Genomic DNA, 21,492 nt, shown 5'->3' on the forward strand with positions numbered 1-21,492 from the left:
CGGGCCGCCCCTGTATACAACATTGGTCGTCACACTTCGTTAAATTCATATGCAGAGAAGTTACAACAGACTATCCCCAGGTCCAGAGCTGGAGAACAATACACTTCTGGTTTGATTATCAATGAAGTCTCACTGTACAGTGTGCTATGTGCTTTATGTTGTTGAGACACTTGCTGGGAGAGTCTTACTCCAGAGTTACAAACTGTGACCAAATTAGATTTTTCTTTTTCTTTGTTCTCATTGAGAAACAATGTACGTGGAAAAATGATGTTACAAAAGACAAGATTAAGATTCTATCTGAGTTGAAGATGCAGGTTGTATAGGTCTTCACTGGAAACTCAGGTTTCTTCATTTTCAAAATCTCCGAGTACAACTCCACACTGCTGCTTCAGTGGCTTTACCGAGATAACCCACTATGCCAAGTCGAGGGGGTAAATTTCCAGCATCACCCAACCTTGAGAAAATCCATGATTAAAACTGAACAAAGAGGCATTCATTCACCAGAATGACATGCTACTTCTCAGCATCATGTTATGCGTCAGCACAACTTGTTCATTTGCTCATTAAACTGAGCTGGTTATTTGGTTTTATCAGCATCTTTTTGGTGGGCCAAAGGAAATTCAATGAGGATAAGGAAGGATGATCTTTCCGCCTCTCTGATATACTGCACAGTGCCATTCATAAGCTTAACAAGCTTTTGGCTGATGTATAGGCCAAGACCTTCCCTTGAGGCACCCTGGCTATGGTAAAACATATCATGAATTAACTTTTCAGGGATTCCAGGTGCTGGATGAGTGATCCTGCCATAATATCGCATAAAACAGATAGTATCTTTGCAAGTTTCCCTCAGTAAAGGTGTGCAAAAGAAAAAGAAAAACATAATGGTCGTATACTAGGCTGCATCTACATCACAGGAGCAAGAATAAACAAATTTGCAGGCACGAGTTTAAAAGATGATTACCGGAATTCAAGGTGAACAATGTGTATATTTTTCCCTATACGTTCCTTCTGCGGAATTACTCTGAATGCAATTGAAGATCCCTCAAATGCAGGGGTGAAGATGAGTGCATTAGTCAAAAAATCTGAAAGGACCTGCTGAAGCCTCAACTTGTCTCCATGCAAGTTCATGGTTGACACTTCAGCTGGTAAATCACGGATAATCTGCACCTGGTGTTCCCGGCTTGGTATCATAACTTGTGTCATAACTGCGTCAAGAGCTTCCCCGAGGTTGAACTCACCAGATTTCAGAACCATATAGCTGCATGTGGGTGAGAAAAGGAGAAAAACCTATTACATTTCAGCAGGGCTCAAGACATGACAAAAGTAAAGCATCAAATCAAGAAATGCCAATATTTGCCTGCTCAATAAATTGCAAGACGCGTGTATAAGGAAAAGCTGAAGCCATTTGTCTGGTGTGAGCACGCATTTTAGTATGCCCACCAAAGTAATCATACAATAACTTAGTAACCATTGAATAAGAAATCTTCAAATAAACACTAGTCAGTTACTTTATCGCAAACATAAAGCATGAAGACAACATAAAACTAGATCTGATGCTATAACTCTACGCTCAACAATCTAGAATCGTTCACAACCAGACATGAATGTAATCAAATTTGACAATCATACCATTCCTCAATACTTCCAATGTCAGTGTCGTCAACAATGTTGGTTGTAACCATTGAATTAAGAAATCTTCAAATAAACACTACAGTCAGTTACTTTATCGCAAACATAAAGCATGAAGACAACATAACACTAGATCTGATGCTATAACTCTACACTCGACAATCTAGAATAGTTCACAAGCAGATATGATTTGTAATCAAATTTGACAATCATACCATTCCTCAATGCTTTCAATGTCAGTGTCGTCAACAATGTTGGTTAACTGTTCCTGACACAATACGCTCGTCTTCAGGAGTTGCTTCTGCTCTTCACTTAAATCAGAAGTTCCCATTAGATTCTGCATAAAAGCTATCCCATTTAGAGGCTTTCTGATTTCCCGACGGATATACTCCAACTTATTTAGGCTATTGGCTGCAGCCTGTTCTGATATCCTCTGGACCTGCAAAGCATATTGAAGTTCTGGACTAGCCACATGCAAAAAGCACAGAATCCCAGAAATCTTTCCCTCTGCATTAGTCCTTTTGTTTGCTGAGAGTAGCGCTTCAACATATTTACCCTGCTGATCAAAGAACCCAAATAGTATTTTATCTGCATCCTGTCCAGAAATAACCTTGTTCATTACTATCCTTAGTTTGGTCAATGTGTCATGATTTTTGACCCGACAACCAAAATTCTTAACCGTAAAAACTTCCCCAATAAGCATCCGTTCAATGGCTTCTTCCCTCTTCAAACCAGATAATTTTTCCATTCCGTCATTCCACTCCAAGCACCGACCATCCTCATCAGTCATAAAGATTGGAGGAATAAGTGCAGACGGACTACTCACAATTCCTACATAATCACCTTGGATGCGGGTATATTTATCCATAACCAACTTCTGCCCTGTAATATCTTGCCCAACAAAGCAAACACCAATTACATTTTCCTTTGTATCTTGAGTACAACAAGCATTAACTACCAGAATAACTGGACCACTGGTTTCTCGAGGACCAAATGCCCTAAGCTTGATTTCAACATTTCTTTCTTCTATACCTGTCAGTTGTATATCAATATAAGATTCAACAGTGATCCATCACAAAAGTACTAGAAGACTGAAAACAGATGCCAACATGAAACATGGAATAAAACGTGAACATTATCTGGAAATAATGAAAAATGTGGAACAGTGGACAGTTTTAATTAAATTTATAATGTATCTGCCTTGACTCAGTTTAGTGGGTTTCACAGATAATAAGAACATAGTGCCAAAGAGACTGGGAGTTATACATGCAGAGGATTTTCATATGTAGGACTCCATTTCCTCAACTATTTTTCCTTCACCTAATGATTGAATAATGAAGTAAAAGATAGCAAATATGACGTAACGCAAGTGGTAGACTAAATTAGAAGCAGCAACTGACCAAATACAAGCATGAGCAATCAGCTTCCTTATGACTTTAGCAGATATATTGTTGAAATGCACAAAAATTGAAATCATTCAGCATATCTATCATTTGTTTATAAAGACATATACATAACTAAAAAGCATTTTGAAATATAAATCAAAGTCTCACCCAGAAATGCTGATGATAACATGTTCTTGACCACATCAACTGAATCACCAGCAACAAGATCGACTAATGCTGTGCCAATGGCCTGGTCAACTGTCAGACCTGTGAGTTCAGCTGCTTTGGAATTCCACCCATTTACATTACCAGATGCATCAACAGCCAAAATGGGGACAGCTGCAGTTTCAATCAGGCGAACCATTTCATTTGTGATAATGCGCAGTTCATCGATCTTCTCAATCCTGTCATCAACTGAAGGAACATTCACAATCATTTTGGAATCCTCTGCAACCTCATCTTGCAAAGATCCTCTTAATATCAGCTGTAAGGAATGTATGGCATCCATTTCTACATCCTCCCAAGGTAAACTCCGTTGCTTAACTACCTCCAGAAAAGCCTTGAACGATGATCTGGGGTGCATTTTTCTTCCGCCATCCTTACCACCCGAATCGTGTTTTGCGCCACCCCACTTGATCTCTTTTGCTGTATGAGACCGAAACCAAAAGAGGAAATCTTTGGAAGTAATCTTGACGGCAGCAATACCACAGACTGCATCACCAAGAGCTAAAGCACCTGGATAGCCAGCTTCCACAAGACTATCAGTACTTAAGCCCGTACTTCCTCTGTGGTACTCAAGAAGCCATTCGGCAATATCTTTGATTTGCTCTTCTGTAGGGGTAACCCCAAGCAACCAAAGTTTCCCCCTGTAATAAAGTGCAGCTCCGTCGCACTTAACAAGATCCATCACATTAGGTGTTTGGGTAACAATTCCTACAGGAGAATCTCTAAGAAGCATGTCACAAAGCACAGTTTGAGTTCGCAGAATATGCTTCTCCCTGAGTTGGGCAGACAATTCAACTTCCTTATTAACCTGAACACCAAAGACTTGAATCAGGAACTCACAAGCATAGCGCAAAGGGAATGGAACAAACCTAGGGCTAGTGTGATGGCAAACCACTAAGCCCCACAATTTTCTTCCTTGCTCCTGGTCATTATCCAGCTCATCCTCTGCCTCGTTGATTGTCACAGACATCACGAGAGATGCAATTGAACCCATATTTTCCATATACCGTGCGTGACACCCATGAGGAGCTCTCAGTGTGGAACCACAAAGACTTAGTGGCTGATCCAACTTCTTGTCTTGAATCACCTTAACCGGTGGGGCTAAACAATCACATATCATTCTAACCTTGTTTTTCATGATAAGAAATCTGGAGGCCTGTGGTATATCAGTAGCAGGATAATGAAAGCCAAGATAAGGTTCCAAGTCAGGTCTGCGGCACTCAGCAACAACTTCCCCATGCTCATCTTCATGAAATTTATACACCATCACCCGATCATAACCTGTCAAATCACTAACTTCATTGACTAAAACATCACATAATAATGATATATTCCCACTAGGCAAGGACTGCAATCTTGATATAGCTTTAGCAGCAAGCTTATACGACTTTAATGCCCCAGCAGCCGTCACGGGCACATCATCTGGATTCACTGGCTCTAAATCTATAACTAACCCCACATCAATTCTATGCAAAATTGCATAAAAAGGTTTACCCGAAGTCTTACAGTGAATCAATATTGGATTAAGAAGATTTACTTCTCCAAAGTTGGCTGCTTTTTGCAAGGCAGCAGCACCTGAGGACGTAAAGAGTGTTCTCACATCAATTCCAAGAGTCAGAGCATCTTGCTGCTCAATGTTTGGAACGGCATGTGGAGCCAAGTCCAACATTTCGGGGGCGTTTTCACTGTAGCCAAGAACTGTGAAATTCTGCTCATCAACTGCAATCATACAACCAAAGGGTTGAATTAACCTACCTCTTTGCACCCTTTGGAGGTAAGCTGATACAGTTGAAGAAGGAACATTGCTTGTTGAACTTGATATGTTGACTGAAGTAGAGTAATCAAAATCAGATTCGTCAAAGTCTTCAGCTAACTTTGCATCAATGGAGGTCTGGGCAGCCACTCGAGCATTTTGTTTCGATCTAGCAGAACTACTCCTAGAATAATTAGTCTTGTTTGTTGACTTTGAAGACATCCCTTCCTCTTCAACTTCAACCAATCAATCTAAAACAACCCAACTAAACCAGAGGAGCAATACCAGTGTCCTAGAATTTAAAACCCGCAATATGGAATCCAAAGTTTGTTCTTTTAACACAAGAAACAAAACTTTCTCACAATAGACCATAATTAGATCAGAAAAGCTAAAAAAACCCGTATCAAATTATCCAATTATTGCCACCGAGATTCTTCTGGACCAGGAATCGCCATGAAAGTTGAAAAAAGAGTTGAAACCCATCTGCAAATCACTACCGGTAAAGCAATCTCTTTTTTTCTTTTTCATATTGAATTATCCCATGAATCCATAGAAATGCTTGCCAAAAAGTCACGCAGCTGATAATCCGCCAGGAGATTCTATTCTCCAATCAATAAAGCCAACAAAAGGGGACACCAGAAAATTGATACTCCTCTTAACTTTTCTATCAGGGTTTACCCTCAATTGCTTTCACAGATCACGAGCCCTAATAAAATTTTCACTAACCAGATGAACAAATCCCACAAACTCAACCCAGATATTGGATAAATACAAAATCTACAAATACCCACTTCACATACGTCCAAACTAATTGTATGTTGCAGTTAAAAACTTGTCATTTATATATCCCTGTGTCGTGTGTGCGAGAACCAAGTCCCAAAATGGCAACAATCACCGCACAAAATTCCACCGATCCAAGAGATATTATTAATATATCATTATATCATGTAATTGTTAAGAGAAAATTTTGTGTGTGAGCGAAAGATTAAGCGGGTGACTGACCATCAAGTTGCAGGAGGGTATGGATTAAACAACATGTGATAACAACAGACCCAGTTGCTGTGCCCTACGTGGGAAATACCTTTATTCCCGCCAAAATTTTATTGGTGCCATGCGTGGTAGTGAAAGTGAATGTGCCCCTAAAAATTTTTTTTTCATCTTTCTAACCCAAACTCAATCATACCAAACCAAATCACTGCTTAAGCAGCTTGACTAAGATAATTTTTAAGGAAAGTATATCCAATAACTAAATGGGGATGACAGATGATACTTACATTTTCACAATGCCTATACCTATTATTATCATATTCTTGTTTAACGGTTAATTTCTCACGTGTTGCATAAAACTTTTGACATGGATGGGCTCCATTCTGATTCTTGTGTAAGCAGTAAGAGTAAATTTACAAATAATTTCTTGGGGAATATTTGAGTTTAATTTACTAGTCCCTAGCATTAACCAAAATGCTCCGCCAAAAGAAAAAAAATTATTTATGCGTGAGTATTTGTGTTTTGGTAATTTTTTATTTTTTGATTTTTATTTTGGAGAAGGCTTGTTTGGTATTTTTCTTTTTTTCTTCTTGTTTGTCGCCACCTTTGTATTTGATGTCAAATTACGGATTGGGAAATAATTTATTAAGGTTATTTAGAGGCCGATCTATTGAAAATTTGAAATGTCAAGTTCGTTATCACATTGTATTTCAACTTAGAAGTTTCTAGAGACAGAGAAACGTTTTCAATACGCAAGTAACAACAGCAACGCGGTTCCCGAATCTTTACATTAGTACGTGGAGCTAGATAGGTGGGGCACAATCACGGCGAAGACGGACACGTGTCACCATCACAACCAAACTTCATCACACGTGTATATGAGACAGTTCGCAAGCACGCATATACTGAGACGTTATCACGGTAGAGCGATCGGGAAGGGTTGGCGGTTGGGGTGGGTAAAAAAATCGTAGTCTTAAAAAAATCGAACCGAACCGAACCGACGATTTTTTCTAATTTGGTTCGGTTTTTTTAAAAAAAAAATGAACGGTACCATTTATAAAATAAAAAAAATGTCGGTTCAATATTCGATTCATTTAATTGAACCGAAAAATCAAACCGAAAATCGAATTATTTTTAAATTTTATTAAATTAAATATGTGTTAATTTTTAACTGATTGTGTAAGATAGCTAACATAAACTTGCATACACACAATCAGAGTATATATATATGTTAGTGTTACAATTTCATAATTATTTATTTTAAATTTTTTTTTTATAGATCCAAATATTGAGTTGAAAAATGCCTAAAGTTGATGTTGATATTGATGAAGATGGGAGAATGTTGTTGGCGTTTGTTTGCAATTTTTTATTTATTTTGTGTTGTAAGTTGTAATTGTTGTTATTTTTATTTCTCTTTATAACATTATGATTATGTTTATATAGATGGAGTATTGGAGTTTGGTTATGTATTTTGAAATTTTAATATTTCATATTTTGGGAGTATCTTATTAATATTTAGTAAAATATTAGTAATAAAATGTGTTTTGAATACTTTGTACTTATTGTTAATATTTGTAATAAAATTAGGATAAATTAATTGTTGAAAAAAATTATTACATTCATGAGGCCCAATGGGCTAAAAATTTAAAAATTCAAAATAGGCCCAATAGGCCCAGAACCGAAAAAACCGAACCGATCCGAAAAGAACCGTTTGAGTTCGGTTCTTATTCGGTTCTTTTTATAAAATAACCGATTTAAATCGATTCTACTTAATTTCGAACCGAACCGAACCGTGCCCACCCCTAGTTGGCGGCGGGTGTCTTGACACCAATGCGGGAAAAGTAAAAGGAGGGACTACTTGACTTTTCCGTTAATTTTTTGAAAATATTATTTTACTATCAAAATTTTATAAGAATTATTTTTTTACTTAATATTTTATAAATTTAATGATAGAACAATAGTAATTAAAATATTAAATGAGAAAATATAATTCCTAGAGAAATTTAGTGATAAAGTGATACATAAAAAAAAAAAGTAAAATAATAATATCTATTTTTTTTTTCAACCAAAACAAAATCAAGACTTTAGTAACAATCATAAGATGGAAGGGAGAACACAGGTGCAATAGATTTAGACGCTTCATTCGTTTGCTCGCCCACAAATAAATTTGGATATGCGGATGCAACAATTTTCTGTGACAATGTGGGTTTTTCCTGCCCTGCCAATCTGCTTGAGCACTAAAGCTAGAAAGCAGGTACGAGCTGGCTGCCAATCTAGTAGAACACTTCATTAGAAAGACTGGAGGAATTCATCTATGGATCGGGCTTTCCTCAAAACACTTATTTTGAATGAGAGTGAACCGTTCGAGTAGGTGTTAATTCGCTTCTCCTTGAGAGAGGAGTTGAATCCTCATTAAACTATTAATATATAGATCCTTCCCTGAGCAACAAGCTAATTCTGCGACTAAAGAAAGAACTCATACCGAAAAATATTATACCAACGTTTCTCTAAGAATAGACATGAGTTGAATTGAATAAGGTTTGTGAAAATCTAACCCTAAATTGAATAGGATTTATGAAAATGTAACCCAATCCTTTATTAAATGGGTTGAGATAAAATCAACCCAATCTAATTAAATAAACATGTCACTCAATTCAACTCATTCTTAAATTATTGAGTTGGGTTGGGTTGATTAGATTGAATGTCAAATCAAAATTAAAAATTAAATAAATAAATAAATATATATATATATATATGAAATTTGAGATGTAACTTATTAAAATCAAATATTAATCTATTATACATAAAAATTCTATTCATTGTCTAATGTTCGATAATAAAAAAATCTATGATACCAACTATCTTAAAATTAAGAAAGTTTCGATGATGAACTTCTAGACTTTATTCCCTGCTTCCTGTATATCTCATTCGAATTCCAAATTCAGATCTTTTAGATAATCATCTAGCATAGTGTCGAGTAACAAAATGAAAATGATACATAATTACGTACTATTAAGTGTTTACCAAAAATAAAGATAAACTGAAAATTTGAAACCAACTTACTTTCAAAATTAAACGTGCAAGGTAATAAATTTACTTATATGTGAAAATGATCTTAATCTTGAAATCTGAGTGTGAAACAATAGATATGAGAATGAAATTGTCTCTTCTAAAAAAAAGAATTAAAAATTAGGTTAGTTGTTTAGTTCTTTGGGATTTTACAACAACAACAACAACAATAATAATAATAATCAAATAATTATCAAGATCTTCTGGCTCTGATACCAGAAGGAAATAGGATCGAAGGATGGATGTGTTTTCGTAAAAACTCTTTATTGTATACTTTTAATAAAATAATTGAATCGTGGTTGGTTTATTTTAAATAAGCTTTACCAAATTTGGTTATAGAATTCTTTGGAGCATTCAATGATCAAACAAATTTGAATGCGGTTGGTCAATTTTATGTTTGATATGGTACTTTGCGTTGTTATCTGAGGAATCGCTCCGGCTTAGCTATTTTAAAGCCGATATTTGATAGCGCTTTGGACCAGTAGTCCGCATCCTCGAGTGTCCAGCTTATATACCAAAATCAATTATCTCTTTACCAAATAGAATTAAGTTGTTTTAAACGTGGTTGATTCTTTTTATTGGGCTATTACCAGATTTAGATTAGATACTTTTAAAGGCTTGGGTACATACACAGTACCAGATCCGGATCCCGGAAATGGTGCTCTGAAGGAATGGAGGGAGAAGAGAAGATTTACAACTGAGGATCGAGATCCGGTCTCTTTGCCTCAGAGGAACGTACAAATTTTATGGCAGATCTGATAAAGACCAGTCTGCAAGCATGCTTTGAAAAGAAAAGTGCTTTTAAAAATAAATTGCTGGAATTTAAATGTGCATAAAATTAAATTGCAGAAAAGTAAATTGCAGAAATTTAAAGTACATGGAATTAAAATGGCTTTAAATAAAATTATAAGTGCTTTAATGAAACTAAAAATGGAATGCTTACATTGATTGCTTTTCTTTGTAGAGAAGAAAGGGAAATTATGGGAAATTAATCTGAAGACAGGAGAAATTCCTTTTTGTCTTCGGATTCCAGATTCCTATTCCCGGAGAGAGAGAGAGAGAATTCTAGAGAGAAGGGAGAGAAGAAGAGAGAAGTTCTAAACTTAGAAATGAAAAACCTGAGGAGTCTGAGTCTTCCTCTCGGTTTTTATACAAAGATCTTTAAACTGTTCACTGTAGCGGGATTTTAAGTGCACAGTAACATCTGGAAATCTGCACTGTTCACTGTAGCGGGATTTTAAGTGCACAGTAACAATTGGATCGTATCTTTGAATAGTAGATGCTTTGTACAAAAATTGAAATACGATACGGGTGAAGAGACAAAAAACCTAAAGTCCAACAATGTGGTAAACGGGTCTCAAAATTTAAAGGAAAGGTTTTGAAATTGTGGAGTAGATCACCCCACTGGTTTGGGCTCAAAACTTTTAAGATTGTGGCCGTAGAATAAGCCGGCTCAGAATGGATTTTATCAAGGAAGAAATGCTTGAATTTAACGGATTCAGTTATTTCTAAAATGCTTTGATAGTAAGACTGGGGTTTTGTCAAATCCCATGGTTTGAAAAACCAGCCTTTGGGAAAAAACTTTGAAATGCTTTGAAAAGGATCAGTATGGTAAAATCCATCTTCCATAGAAAGAATGTTTTGAAAATGGGTTTTCTCAAACCAATCGGAGGTTTTCTTTGAAGGTGTTAGCTGAGAAAGCACAATTTGGGAAGATGAGCTTTCAGCAGACACAACAATATTTTGAGAAGAGGGTTTATCAATTTCTTTTTTAGGAGAAGTTTGGCTTTGAGAAAGGTTTTGTAGGGCGAGCATGAGCTCTGGAGATTTTGTAATGGAACTCATCCATTGCTTTACTTGGTCATCAGAAGAAATAGATTTGTATTGGGCTCCATGTTCTTCAACCATTTCTATCCAAGATTTAATGGGCATGGCAGAAGAAAGTAGTTTTTCTTTAGAAGGGGTTGACTGGGGTTCTTTAGAAGGTTCTTGAGAACCAGTATCTTTGAGAACTGCTTTACCTTTATCTTTCTTCTTTGGCGGCATTATCTGTTTTGAAGAAATTCTCTGGTTAGAAAATCAGGAACAGAATTTTTGTCACCTTTAATAAATTCAATATCAAAATCAAAAACACTTAAAATAGCTTGCCATCGTGCAAAAATCTGTTTTGATGCAATGTTTTGAATATCTTTTTCTAAAACATGTTTTGCAGCTTTGCAATCAATTCTAAGTAAAAATTTTTGATTTAGTAAATCACTTTGGAATTTAGATATGCATAAAACAATAGAAAGAATTTCTTTTTTGATAGTAGAATAATTTTTCTGGCAATCATTCCAATGTGCAGAAACATATTGTACTATCTCTTCTTTGTCATTTTCCTTTTGTTTTAATATACCTCCATAACCTATATCAGATGCATCAGTTTCAACAATTTTAGGTAATGCAGGATTTGCAAAAAATAAGCATGGAATATTTTAAACAAATTGCTTTATTAATCTAACAACTTTGGTATGTTCTTCTGACCATGCAACAGGATTCTTTTTCAACCTATCATGCAAAGGTTTAGACATCCTATTGATATTATGGCAAAAATCGAGAACATAATTTAAACTACCAAGAAATCTTTGTAATTGGGTTTTGTCCAGAATTTTGTCTGGGAATTTATCTGTAAACAAAAGTGATCTCTCTATTGGAGTGATAGTTCCTTTGGAAATATGATGACCAAGGAACCGAACTTTTGTTTGGAATAAAGAAATTTTTGAACTAGAAAGGGCTAATCCAGCCTTTTTTGTAACAAGATAAAAAGTCTTTAAATGTTTGAAATGTTGATCAATACTTCGAGAAAAAATCAACACATCATCAATATAAACGATGCAAAACTCAGAATAAGGATTATAAATATCGTTCATGATTCTTTGAAATTCTGAGGGTGCATTTTTCAAACCAAAAGGCATTACTGTCCATTCGTATTGTCCAAAGGGAACAGTAAAAGCTGTTTTATATCGATCTTTAGGGTGAATTTGTATTTGTCAAAAATCAGACTTCATATCAAATTTAGAAAAAATGAAAGCTGAACAAAGTTTTTGGAGCAAATCTTTTTTATTAAGTATTGGGTACCTAATCCATTTTAAACCTTTATTCAAAGGTTTGTAGTTTATCACAAGTCTGGGTACGCCTCTTTCAATTTCAGAATTTTTATTAACATAAAAAGCGGCACAAGACCAAGGTGATCTGGATTTTACAATCAGTCCTTTAGTTTCAAGATCATTTATTTCATTTTTACAATGTTGTTCCAATTCCATATTCATTTGGATTGGACGAGCTTTGGTGGGTATTTGTCTTTCATCAAACGAATTTTCATAAGGCAAATCTATCAAATGTTGTTTTCTATTCCAAAAAGCAGATGGTAAATCGGCACATATTTCTTTTTCAATAAGGCTTTTGAAATCGGAGATTTTTCTTTGTATAAAATCATTTTGTAATTGACTTCCAATTCTTTGGAAATTCAAATCTTTTTGTAAACAAAATAAATCATCTTGTTTGGACTTAAGAATGGCATTAATTTTGTTTTGGTAAACAGAACAAGCTTTGACAATATTTAAATTCCTTGTTTTAGGTTTTTCAATAAAAGGGAAAACAAGTCTCTTATTTGTTGCTTTGAAGGATATACTATCATAATTGACAGTATATGGAGTTATAAGATTTATAAAAGGAGTTCCCAAAATGATGGCATGATGAATATCATTTGTGAGGACAAAAGAAGTTTTAAAATCAAAACCATCATTATGGATTGAGGCTTCAACCTTGGAACTGACATTCAGTTTTGAATTATTAGTGGCAGAAAGTCTTTCTTTTGTTTTTTCATGAAATCTTTTGGGGGCGATGTTTTCTCTAATGCAATTTAAATCGGCGCCAGTATCAAAAAGGGCAATGGCGTCCATTGCAAAATCATCAGAAAAGATTAAAGTGACTTTAATCAAATACTTTCTTGTGGTGATTTGTTTTAAAACAAATAGAAAATCATTGGGTACTGACTCAATGTTTTCTAATTTAATATCATCACCATCATCAGGATTAGATTCATTGTCTGAATTATCCTGCAATTGTTTTTGTAACAGGAGTTGGATAGTATCAGAATCACTTTTTTGTTTTTCTTTTAAATCTCTGATTTCACATTTGATTTCTTTTATCTCTTTCTGAAGATCTTGGATATTAGGAACCGTCTTCTTTGTTTTCTTTTTATCTAAAATTTGAGTAAGATCATAAGAATTCTTTTTAACAATTGGGACTTTAGAAGTCTCGGCTTTATTAAAATCCAAAGTTTTCAAAAGTTTATCAAGATATTCTTTTTGAAGATTTGGATCAGAAATATGCTTTACAAGTTCAAGAAAAGTTTCTTGGTCTTTAGTCAAAACATTGATTTTCTTTAAATATGAATCAGATTCAGATTCACTACTGCTAGATACAGAGTCATCTGAGTCAAAAAGCTCATCAACTTGATATGGATCACTGTCTCTCGACATGGAAGATTCGGAATCAGAAGATTCGACAAGAAGGGGGGCTAATTTGGAAATGATCTCTTCATCGAGGTCAAGTTCATGAAGCTTTTTGTTCATCTTGCAATAATTTGCAGTATGACCTTTCATGCCACATTTATGGCATATAGCTTCTTTGTAATTGAAAGGGGTCTTTGGTTTGGCTCTAAACTCTTTTCTTTTAGAGAATTTGAGTTTCTTATAAGGCCTCGAAGGTTTCTTATAAGGAAGTTCTCTAAAATTACGAAAGGGTTTCCTAGAATTTTTTGATTTGTAATGTTTCTTGCGGGGTTTAGTAGAACACTCGCCATTACAATCTTTAGAATAAGAAGTTTTAAAGGGGTCATAATTGAATTGTTTGCAGAAACCGCATAATTCTTGTTTAGACTTCTTAAGCTCCCATTTAAGTCGTTTCTGTAATTTCAAATCTTGACAAATCTTTAAACCTTCTTTATTGACGAAACTGACAAGTTCACCATAGGTAAGCTCGTCATAAGGAATACGATTATCATAAAGGGCTTTGATGGAATTTCTTACTTTTTCACCTAGAAGGGTAGGTAATCCAGCAAGAAATTTTTCTTTCCAGGTTATATGATTTGCATCATCCCTTAGAAATAGTCTGGTGAAAAAAGAGGTTTTGTAGCTCTGAAATTCACTAAGTTTTCTACATCTTAAATTATGTAGTAACTCAGCGTTTTTATCCCGGAGGTTTGAAGGATCACCAATGAAATGGAGGGAAATGGTCAAAATAAGAGTAGCAACAGCATCCTGAATAGGGTTGTTGAACTCATCAAAAATAGGGGCTCCATTTTCATCGACTTGAATGGAATTTAGAATGTCTAATTGTTGCTAATTAGTGAGAAGATGATCCCACCAACCTTTTAGTTGACCAGTAAAACCAGCAATTAGGATTTCTGATATAGCACAATTAGAGGTTCCTGCTTGGGTTTTATAGGCATTGGCTGCCATTGTCATCTGTTGCAACAATCCTAGGATATTGTATTCGGACATGCCGTCAATATTCCACTCATAGACAGAAGATGTATTATATCGAGATTGATTTAATGCACTTGGTCTATTATCTATTGCTAGATCCGGTGGAGTCCTGACAGTGGGAATGGCTAATTCCCAATGGATTTTGTTGGCTTTAGGAGTGGGTTCCTCTTGGAAGGCTTCTACGTCCGAAGAGGCTATAGAAGTTTGGTCATCTTTCTCTAATACTCCAATCTTGCTAGATTGAGGAGTATCAGGGGCTATCTGAACTTTGTTAGATGAGGAAGAAGCAGCTTCTATCCTATCTAATTGTTCTCTAATGGCTTTAGCAAAATCTGATTTTGACTCTTGAACAAGCTTTTGGCTAGTTTTCGAAACCTGAAAGGGTTTGAAAATAGGTTCCTTAAGCTTTTTGTCAGAATCCGATTTTGTTGGAATAGGAGAAATTGATGGAACAGTAATGGTTGACTTCTGGATTTAGTTTTCTATCCTAGTCAACTGCTTTCCGATTGTATTTAAGTTAGTATTACAAAAATTATTCTGTTGGATAATACTACTTAAATTTGCCTCAGAATCATTTGGTTTTGGAATTTTGTAAGGTGAAGCTCGAATTTGGACAGGAGGTTCACCGTGATCAACGGTTACACTCCGAAGAGGTGGGTGTTCAGATTCTATAGTTCTATCACTATCAAGAAGCTTCCATTCAGAAACTTTCTTCCTAATAGTAATAGGGTTTGACTCTTTAAAAGGATAAGAGACGTTGTTATCAGAAGAATATATTTCGAACCAATCAAAAAACAATATATGGACTTTATGAAGGTTCACAAATTCATAATAAGTTTGTTGGATTTCTTTTCTTTGGTTTAAAAAATGTTTGAAAAACCAAAGTCTTTTTTCTTTGTTTAAATCAGAATAAAAATCATTATGCAGAGAAGTCTTATCTAATTCAAATTCTTTTTCAATGACATTAATAACATTTTCTGTAACAGCAGAAAACGTAGGAGATGTTGGAGGAGAAGGTTCCTTCTCTTCCTGACTTTGTACATGTTGATTACTAGTGTAGATCGGATGAGGAACACTAGTAGTGTAATCAACTGATCGAATGGAGGTACTAGGTATATCTGAAGTAGAAAACCTAGGTTGACTTTTTATCGACTGAAAATGGAGATTTATAACAGAGGGTACTTTTGTAAATTTCCTTTCCAATGAAGGAATGCTTGAGCACGATGCTCTATCAGAAAATCTGGATGAGGTAGATCTCCTGAATGACAGTTTGACCTTACCATTGGAATACTGAGTCACATTTTGCAACTCTGTATTGGGCTCAAGTTGTTTCGGAATCACTGGTGGAGCGGCTCCTTCAAGGATCTATTCTTCTGGAAGATTTACATCTTTCCATTGAATTGGTTTACGAATAACCGTGTTTGCTTTGGACAAATCAGTCTGCAAGAGAAGGGTCACATCTCTTTTCGACTGGTATTTATGCTGTGTGCTAAATGCAGAAATCATGGCTTTGTAAGAAATTTTAAAAATTAATGCAACTGGGATGGATCCCTTAATCATATGGTAATTATGGGTTTTGATTTGTAAAATCATGCTCTTTAAAATATTTTTGTCTTTAAGAGAAATTGTTATATTTGGATAACAATCAAAAGATATGAGACCTTTACATAGACTAGATTCGATACTACTTAGTAAAGAATCATCAAAAGAGATGAATCGCTCATCTCTAAGGACAGCAAGGATAGAAGTATCCAAGCCTTCTTTGGTCAAAGGTTTTATTCCTACTTGGATTAAACCAATGTGAATATATTTGAAATTCTTTTCTTTTAATTTCTTTAAAGATTTTTCTGAAAACAAATAAATTGTTTCAAAAGGTTCTGAAAGAGTTATATCATGTTCTTCAGTTTTTATAATATAATCATGCTTTAAAAGATCAAGCATTTTTGTTTTGTAAATCTTTTCTTTGGAAATTTTTGGAAGTTCCCAACAATCAATTGCTTTATCAAAGTTCTCAATAACGAATTCTTCTGAACTCACAACATGCTTTGACTCACTAGTCTTCCCGGAAGAAGAGCTAGAAAAGGACGATGTTCTACAGATTGGAGGATCCATGGTCAAGACCTTATGGTCAATTTTTGGTTTGGTCAATATGGCTACAGGTATGGATTTACAGCCCTCAGCGGAATCCTTATCCTAAAACGGGACTTACAACCAGTAAAAATTCACCACAAAACAAAACTTCAAAATAAAACACAAGATCTTTAAACACGAAACTCTAAACAATAAAACACTTTCCTCCCCTTGGCTCTGATACCAGAAGGAAATAGCCCAATAAAAAGAATCAACCACGTTTAAAGCAACTTAATTCTATTTGGTAAAGAGATAATTGATTTTGGTATATAAGCTGGACACTCGAGGATGCGGACTACTGGTCCAAAGCGCTATTAAATATCGGCTTTAAAATAGCTAAGCCGGAGCGATTCCTCAGATAACAACGCAAAGTACCATATCAAACATAAAATTGACCAACTGCGTTCAAATTTGTTTGATCATTGAATGCTCCAAAGAATTCTATAACCAAATTTGGTAAAGCTTATTTAAAATAAACCAACCACGATTCAATTATTTTATTAAAAGTAAACAATAAAGTGTTTTTACGAAAACACATCCATCCTTCGATCCTATTTCCTTCTGGTATCAGAGCCAAGGGGAGGAAAGTGTTTTATTGTTTAGAGTTTCGTGTTTAAAGATCTTGTGTTTTATTTTGAAGTTTTGTTTTGTGGTGAATTTTTACTGGTTGTAAGTCCCGTTTTAGGATAAGGATTCCGCTGAAGGCTGTAAATCCATACCTGTAGCCATATTGACCAAACCAAAAATTGACCATAAGGTCTTGACCATGAATCCTCCAATCTGTAGAACATCGTCCTTTTCTAGCTCTTCTTCCGGAAAGACTAGTGAGTCAAAGCATGTTGTGAGTTCAGAAGAATTCGTTATTGAGAACTTTGATAAAGCAATTGATTGTTGGGAACTTCCAAAAATTTCCAAAGAAAAGATTTACAAAACAAAAATGCTTGATCTTTTAAAGCATGATTATATTATAAAAACTGAAGAACGTGATATAACTCTTTCAGAACCTTTTGAAACAATTTATTTGTTTTCAGAAAAATCTTTAAAGAAATTAAAAGAAAAGAATTTCAAATATATTCACATTGGTTTAATCCAAGTAGGAATAAAACCTTTGACCAAAGAAGGCTTGGATACTTCTATCCTTGTTGTCCTTAGAGATGGGCGATTCATCTCTTTTGATGATTCTTTACTAAGTAGTATCGAATCTAGTCTATGTAAAGGTCTCATATCTTTTTATTGTTATCCAAATATAACAATTTCTCTTAAAGACAAAAATATTTTAAAGAGCATTATTTTACAAATCAAAACCCATAATTACCATATGATTAAGGGATCCATCCCAGTTGCATTAATTTTTAAAATTTCTTACAAAGCCATGATTTCTGCATTTAGCACACAGCATAAATACCAGTCGAAAAGAAATGAGACCCTTCTCTTGCAGACTGATTTGTCCAAAGCAAACACGATTATTCCTAAACCAATTCAATGGAAAGATGTAAATCTTCCAGAAGAATGGATCCTTGAAGGAGCCGCTCCACCAGTGATTCCGAAACAACTTGAGCCCAATACAGAGTTGCAAAATGTGACTCAGTATTCCGATGGTAAGGTCAAACTGTTATTCAGGAGATCTACCTCATCCAGATTTTCTGATAGAGCATCGTGCTCAAGCATTCCTTCATTGGAAAGGAAATTTACAAAAGTACCCTCTGTTATAAATCTCCATTTTCAGTCGATAAAAAGTCAACCTAGGTTTTCTACTTCAGATATACCTAGTACCTCCATTCGATCAGTTGATTACACTACTAGTGTTCCTCATCCGATCTACACTAGTAATCAACATGTACAAAGTCAGGAAGAGAAGGAACCTTCTCCTCCAACATCTCCTACGTTTTCTGCTGTTACAGAAAATGTTATTAATGTCGTTGAAAAAGAATTTGAATTAGATAAGACTTCTCTGCATAATGATTTTTATTCTGATTTAAACAAAGAAAAAAGACTTTGGTTTTTCAAACATTTTTTAAACCAAAGAAAAGAAATCCAACAAACTTATTATGAATTTGTGAACCTTCATAAAGTCCATATATTGTTTTTTGATTGGTTCGAAATATATTCTTCTGATAACAACGTCTCTTATCCTTTTAAAGAGTCAAACCCTATTACTATTAGGAAGAAAGTTTCTGAATGGAAGCTTCTTGATAGTGATAGAACTATAGAATCTGAACACCCACCTCTTCGGAGTGTAACCGTTGATCACGGTGAACCTCCTGTCCAAATTCGAGCTTCACCTTACAAAATTCCAAAACCAAATGATTCTGAGGCAAATTTAAGTAGTATTATCCAACAGAATAATTTTTGTAATACTAACTTAAATACAATCGGAAAGCAGTTGACTAGGATAGAAAACCAAATCCAGAAGTCAACCATTACTGTTCCATCAATTTCTCCTATTCCAACAAAATCGGATTCTGACAAAAAGCTTAAGGAACCTATTTTCAAACCCTTTCAGGTTTCGAAAACTAGCCAAAAGCTTGTTCAAGAGTCAAAATCAGATTTTGCTAAAGCCATTAGAGAACAATTAGATAGGATAGAAGCTGCTTCTTCCTCATCTAGCAAAGTTCAGATAGCCCCTGATACTCCTCAATCTAGCAAGATTGGAGTATTAGAGAAAGATGACCAAACTTCTATAGCCTCTTCGGACGTAGAAGCCTTCCAAGAGGAACCCACTCCTAAAGCCAACAAAATCCATTGGGAATTAGCCATTCCCACTGTCAGGACTCCACCGGATCTAGCAATAGATAATAGACCAAGTGCATTAAATCAATCTCGATATAATGCATCTTCTGTCTATGAGTGGAATATTGATGGCATGTCCGAATACAATATCCTAGGATTGTTGCAACAGATGACAATGGCAGCCAATGCCTATAAAACCCAAGCAGGAACCTCTAATCGTGCTATATCAGAAATCCTAATTGCTGGTTTTACTGGTCAACTAAAAGGTTGGTGGGATCATCTTCTCACTAATTAGCAACAATTAGACATTCTAAATTCCATTCAAGTCGATGAAAATGGAGCCCCTATTTTTGATGAGTTCAACAACCCTATTCAGGATGCTGTTGCTACTCTTATTTTGACCATTTCCCTCCATTTCATTGGTGATCCTTCACACCTCCGGGATAAAAACGCTGAGTTACTACATAATTTAAGATGTAGAAAACTTAGTGAATTTCAGAGCTACAAAACCTCTTTTTTCACCAGACTATTTCTAAGGGATGATGCAAATCATATAACCTGGAAAGAAAAATTTCTTGCTGGATTACCTACCCTTCTAGGTGAAAAAGTAAGAAATTCCATCAAAGCCCTTTATGATAATCGTATTCCTTATGACGAGCTTACCTATGGTGAACTTGTCAGTTTCGTCAATAAAGAAGGTTTAAAGATTTGTCAAGATTTGAAATTACAGAAACGACTTAAATGGGAGCTTAAGAAGTCTAAACAAGAATTAGGCGGTTTCTGCAAACAATTCAATTATGACCCCTTTAAAACTTCTTATTCTAAAGATTGTAATGGCGAGTGTTCTACTAAACCCCGCAAGAAACATTACAAATCAAAAAATTCTAGGAAACCCTTTCGTAATTTTAGAGAACTTCCTTATAAGAAACCTTCGAGGCCTTATAAGAAACCCAAATTCTCTAAAAGAAAAGAGTTTAGAGCCAAACCAAAGACCCCTTTCAATTACAAAGAAGCTATATGCCATAAATGTGGCATGAAAGGTCATACTGCAAATTATTGCAGGATGAACAAAAAGCTTCATGAACTTGACCTCGATGAAGAGATCCTTTCCAAATTAGCCCCCCTTCTTGTCGAATCTTCTGATTCCGAATCTTCCATGTCGAGAGACAGTGATCCATATCAAGTTGATGAGCTTTTTGACTCAGATGACTCTGTATCTAGCAGTAGTGAATCTGAATCTGATTCATATTTAAAGAAAATCAATGTTTTGACTAAAGACCAAGAAACTTTTCTTGAACTTGTAAAGCATATTTCTGATCCAAATCTTCAAAAAGAATATCTTGATAAACTTTTGAAAACTTTGGATTTTAATAAAGCCGAGACTTCTAAAGTCCCAATTGTTAAAAAGAATTCTTATGATCTTACTCAAATTTTAGATAAAAAGAAAACAAAGAAGACGGTTCCTAATATCCAAGATCTTCAGAAAGAGATAAAAGAAATCAAATGTGAAATCAGAGATTTAAAAGAAAAACAAAAAAGTGATTCTGATACTATCCAACTCCTGTTACAAAAACAATTGCAGGATAATTCAGACAATGAATCTAATCCTGATGATGGTGATGATATTAAAGTAGAAAACATTGAGTCAGTACCCAATGATTTTCTATTTGTTTTAAAACAAATCACCACAAGAAAGTATTTGATTAAAGTCACTTTAATCTTTTCTGATGATTTTGCAATGGACGCCATTGCCCTTTTTGATACTGGCGCCGATTTAAATTGCATTAGAGAAAACATCGCCCCTAAAAGATTTCATGAAAAAACAAAAGAAAGACTTTCTGCCACTAATAATTCAAAACTGAATGTCAGTTCCAAGGTTGAAGCCTCAATCCATAATGATGGTTTTGATTTTAAAACTTCTTTTGTCCTCACAAATGATATTCATCATGCCATCATTTTGGGAACTCTTTTTATAAATCTTATAACTCCATATACTGTCAATTATGATAGTATATCCTTCAAAGCAACAAATAAGAGACTTGTTTTCCCTTTT

At 35.0% G+C, this 21,492-nt stretch overlaps 1 protein-coding gene across 1 annotated transcript; it reads right to left on the reverse strand.

Moving 5' to 3' along the window:
* Window positions 1-11: 11 nt before the first annotated feature.
* On the reverse strand, window positions 12-6,169 carry LOC18052196 (phytochrome C). Its single transcript, XM_006447742.2, has 4 exons — window positions 3,183-6,169; window positions 1,845-2,661; window positions 962-1,258; window positions 12-800 (listed from the first exon to the last, which is right to left on the reverse strand). Exons 1-4 carry the CDS (start codon window positions 5,212-5,214, stop codon window positions 578-580), a joined length of 3,369 nt encoding a protein of 1,122 aa, XP_006447805.1. The 5' UTR covers window positions 5,215-6,169; the 3' UTR covers window positions 12-577.
* Between the last annotated feature and the right edge of the window lie 15,323 nt (window positions 6,170-21,492).

The sequence above is a fragment of the Citrus clementina genome, unplaced genomic scaffold (genome assembly GCF_000493195.1).
Source record: "Citrus clementina cultivar Clemenules unplaced genomic scaffold, Citrus_clementina_v1.0 scaffold_2, whole genome shotgun sequence".
Taxonomy (NCBI): Eukaryota; Viridiplantae; Streptophyta; class Magnoliopsida; order Sapindales; family Rutaceae; genus Citrus; species Citrus x clementina.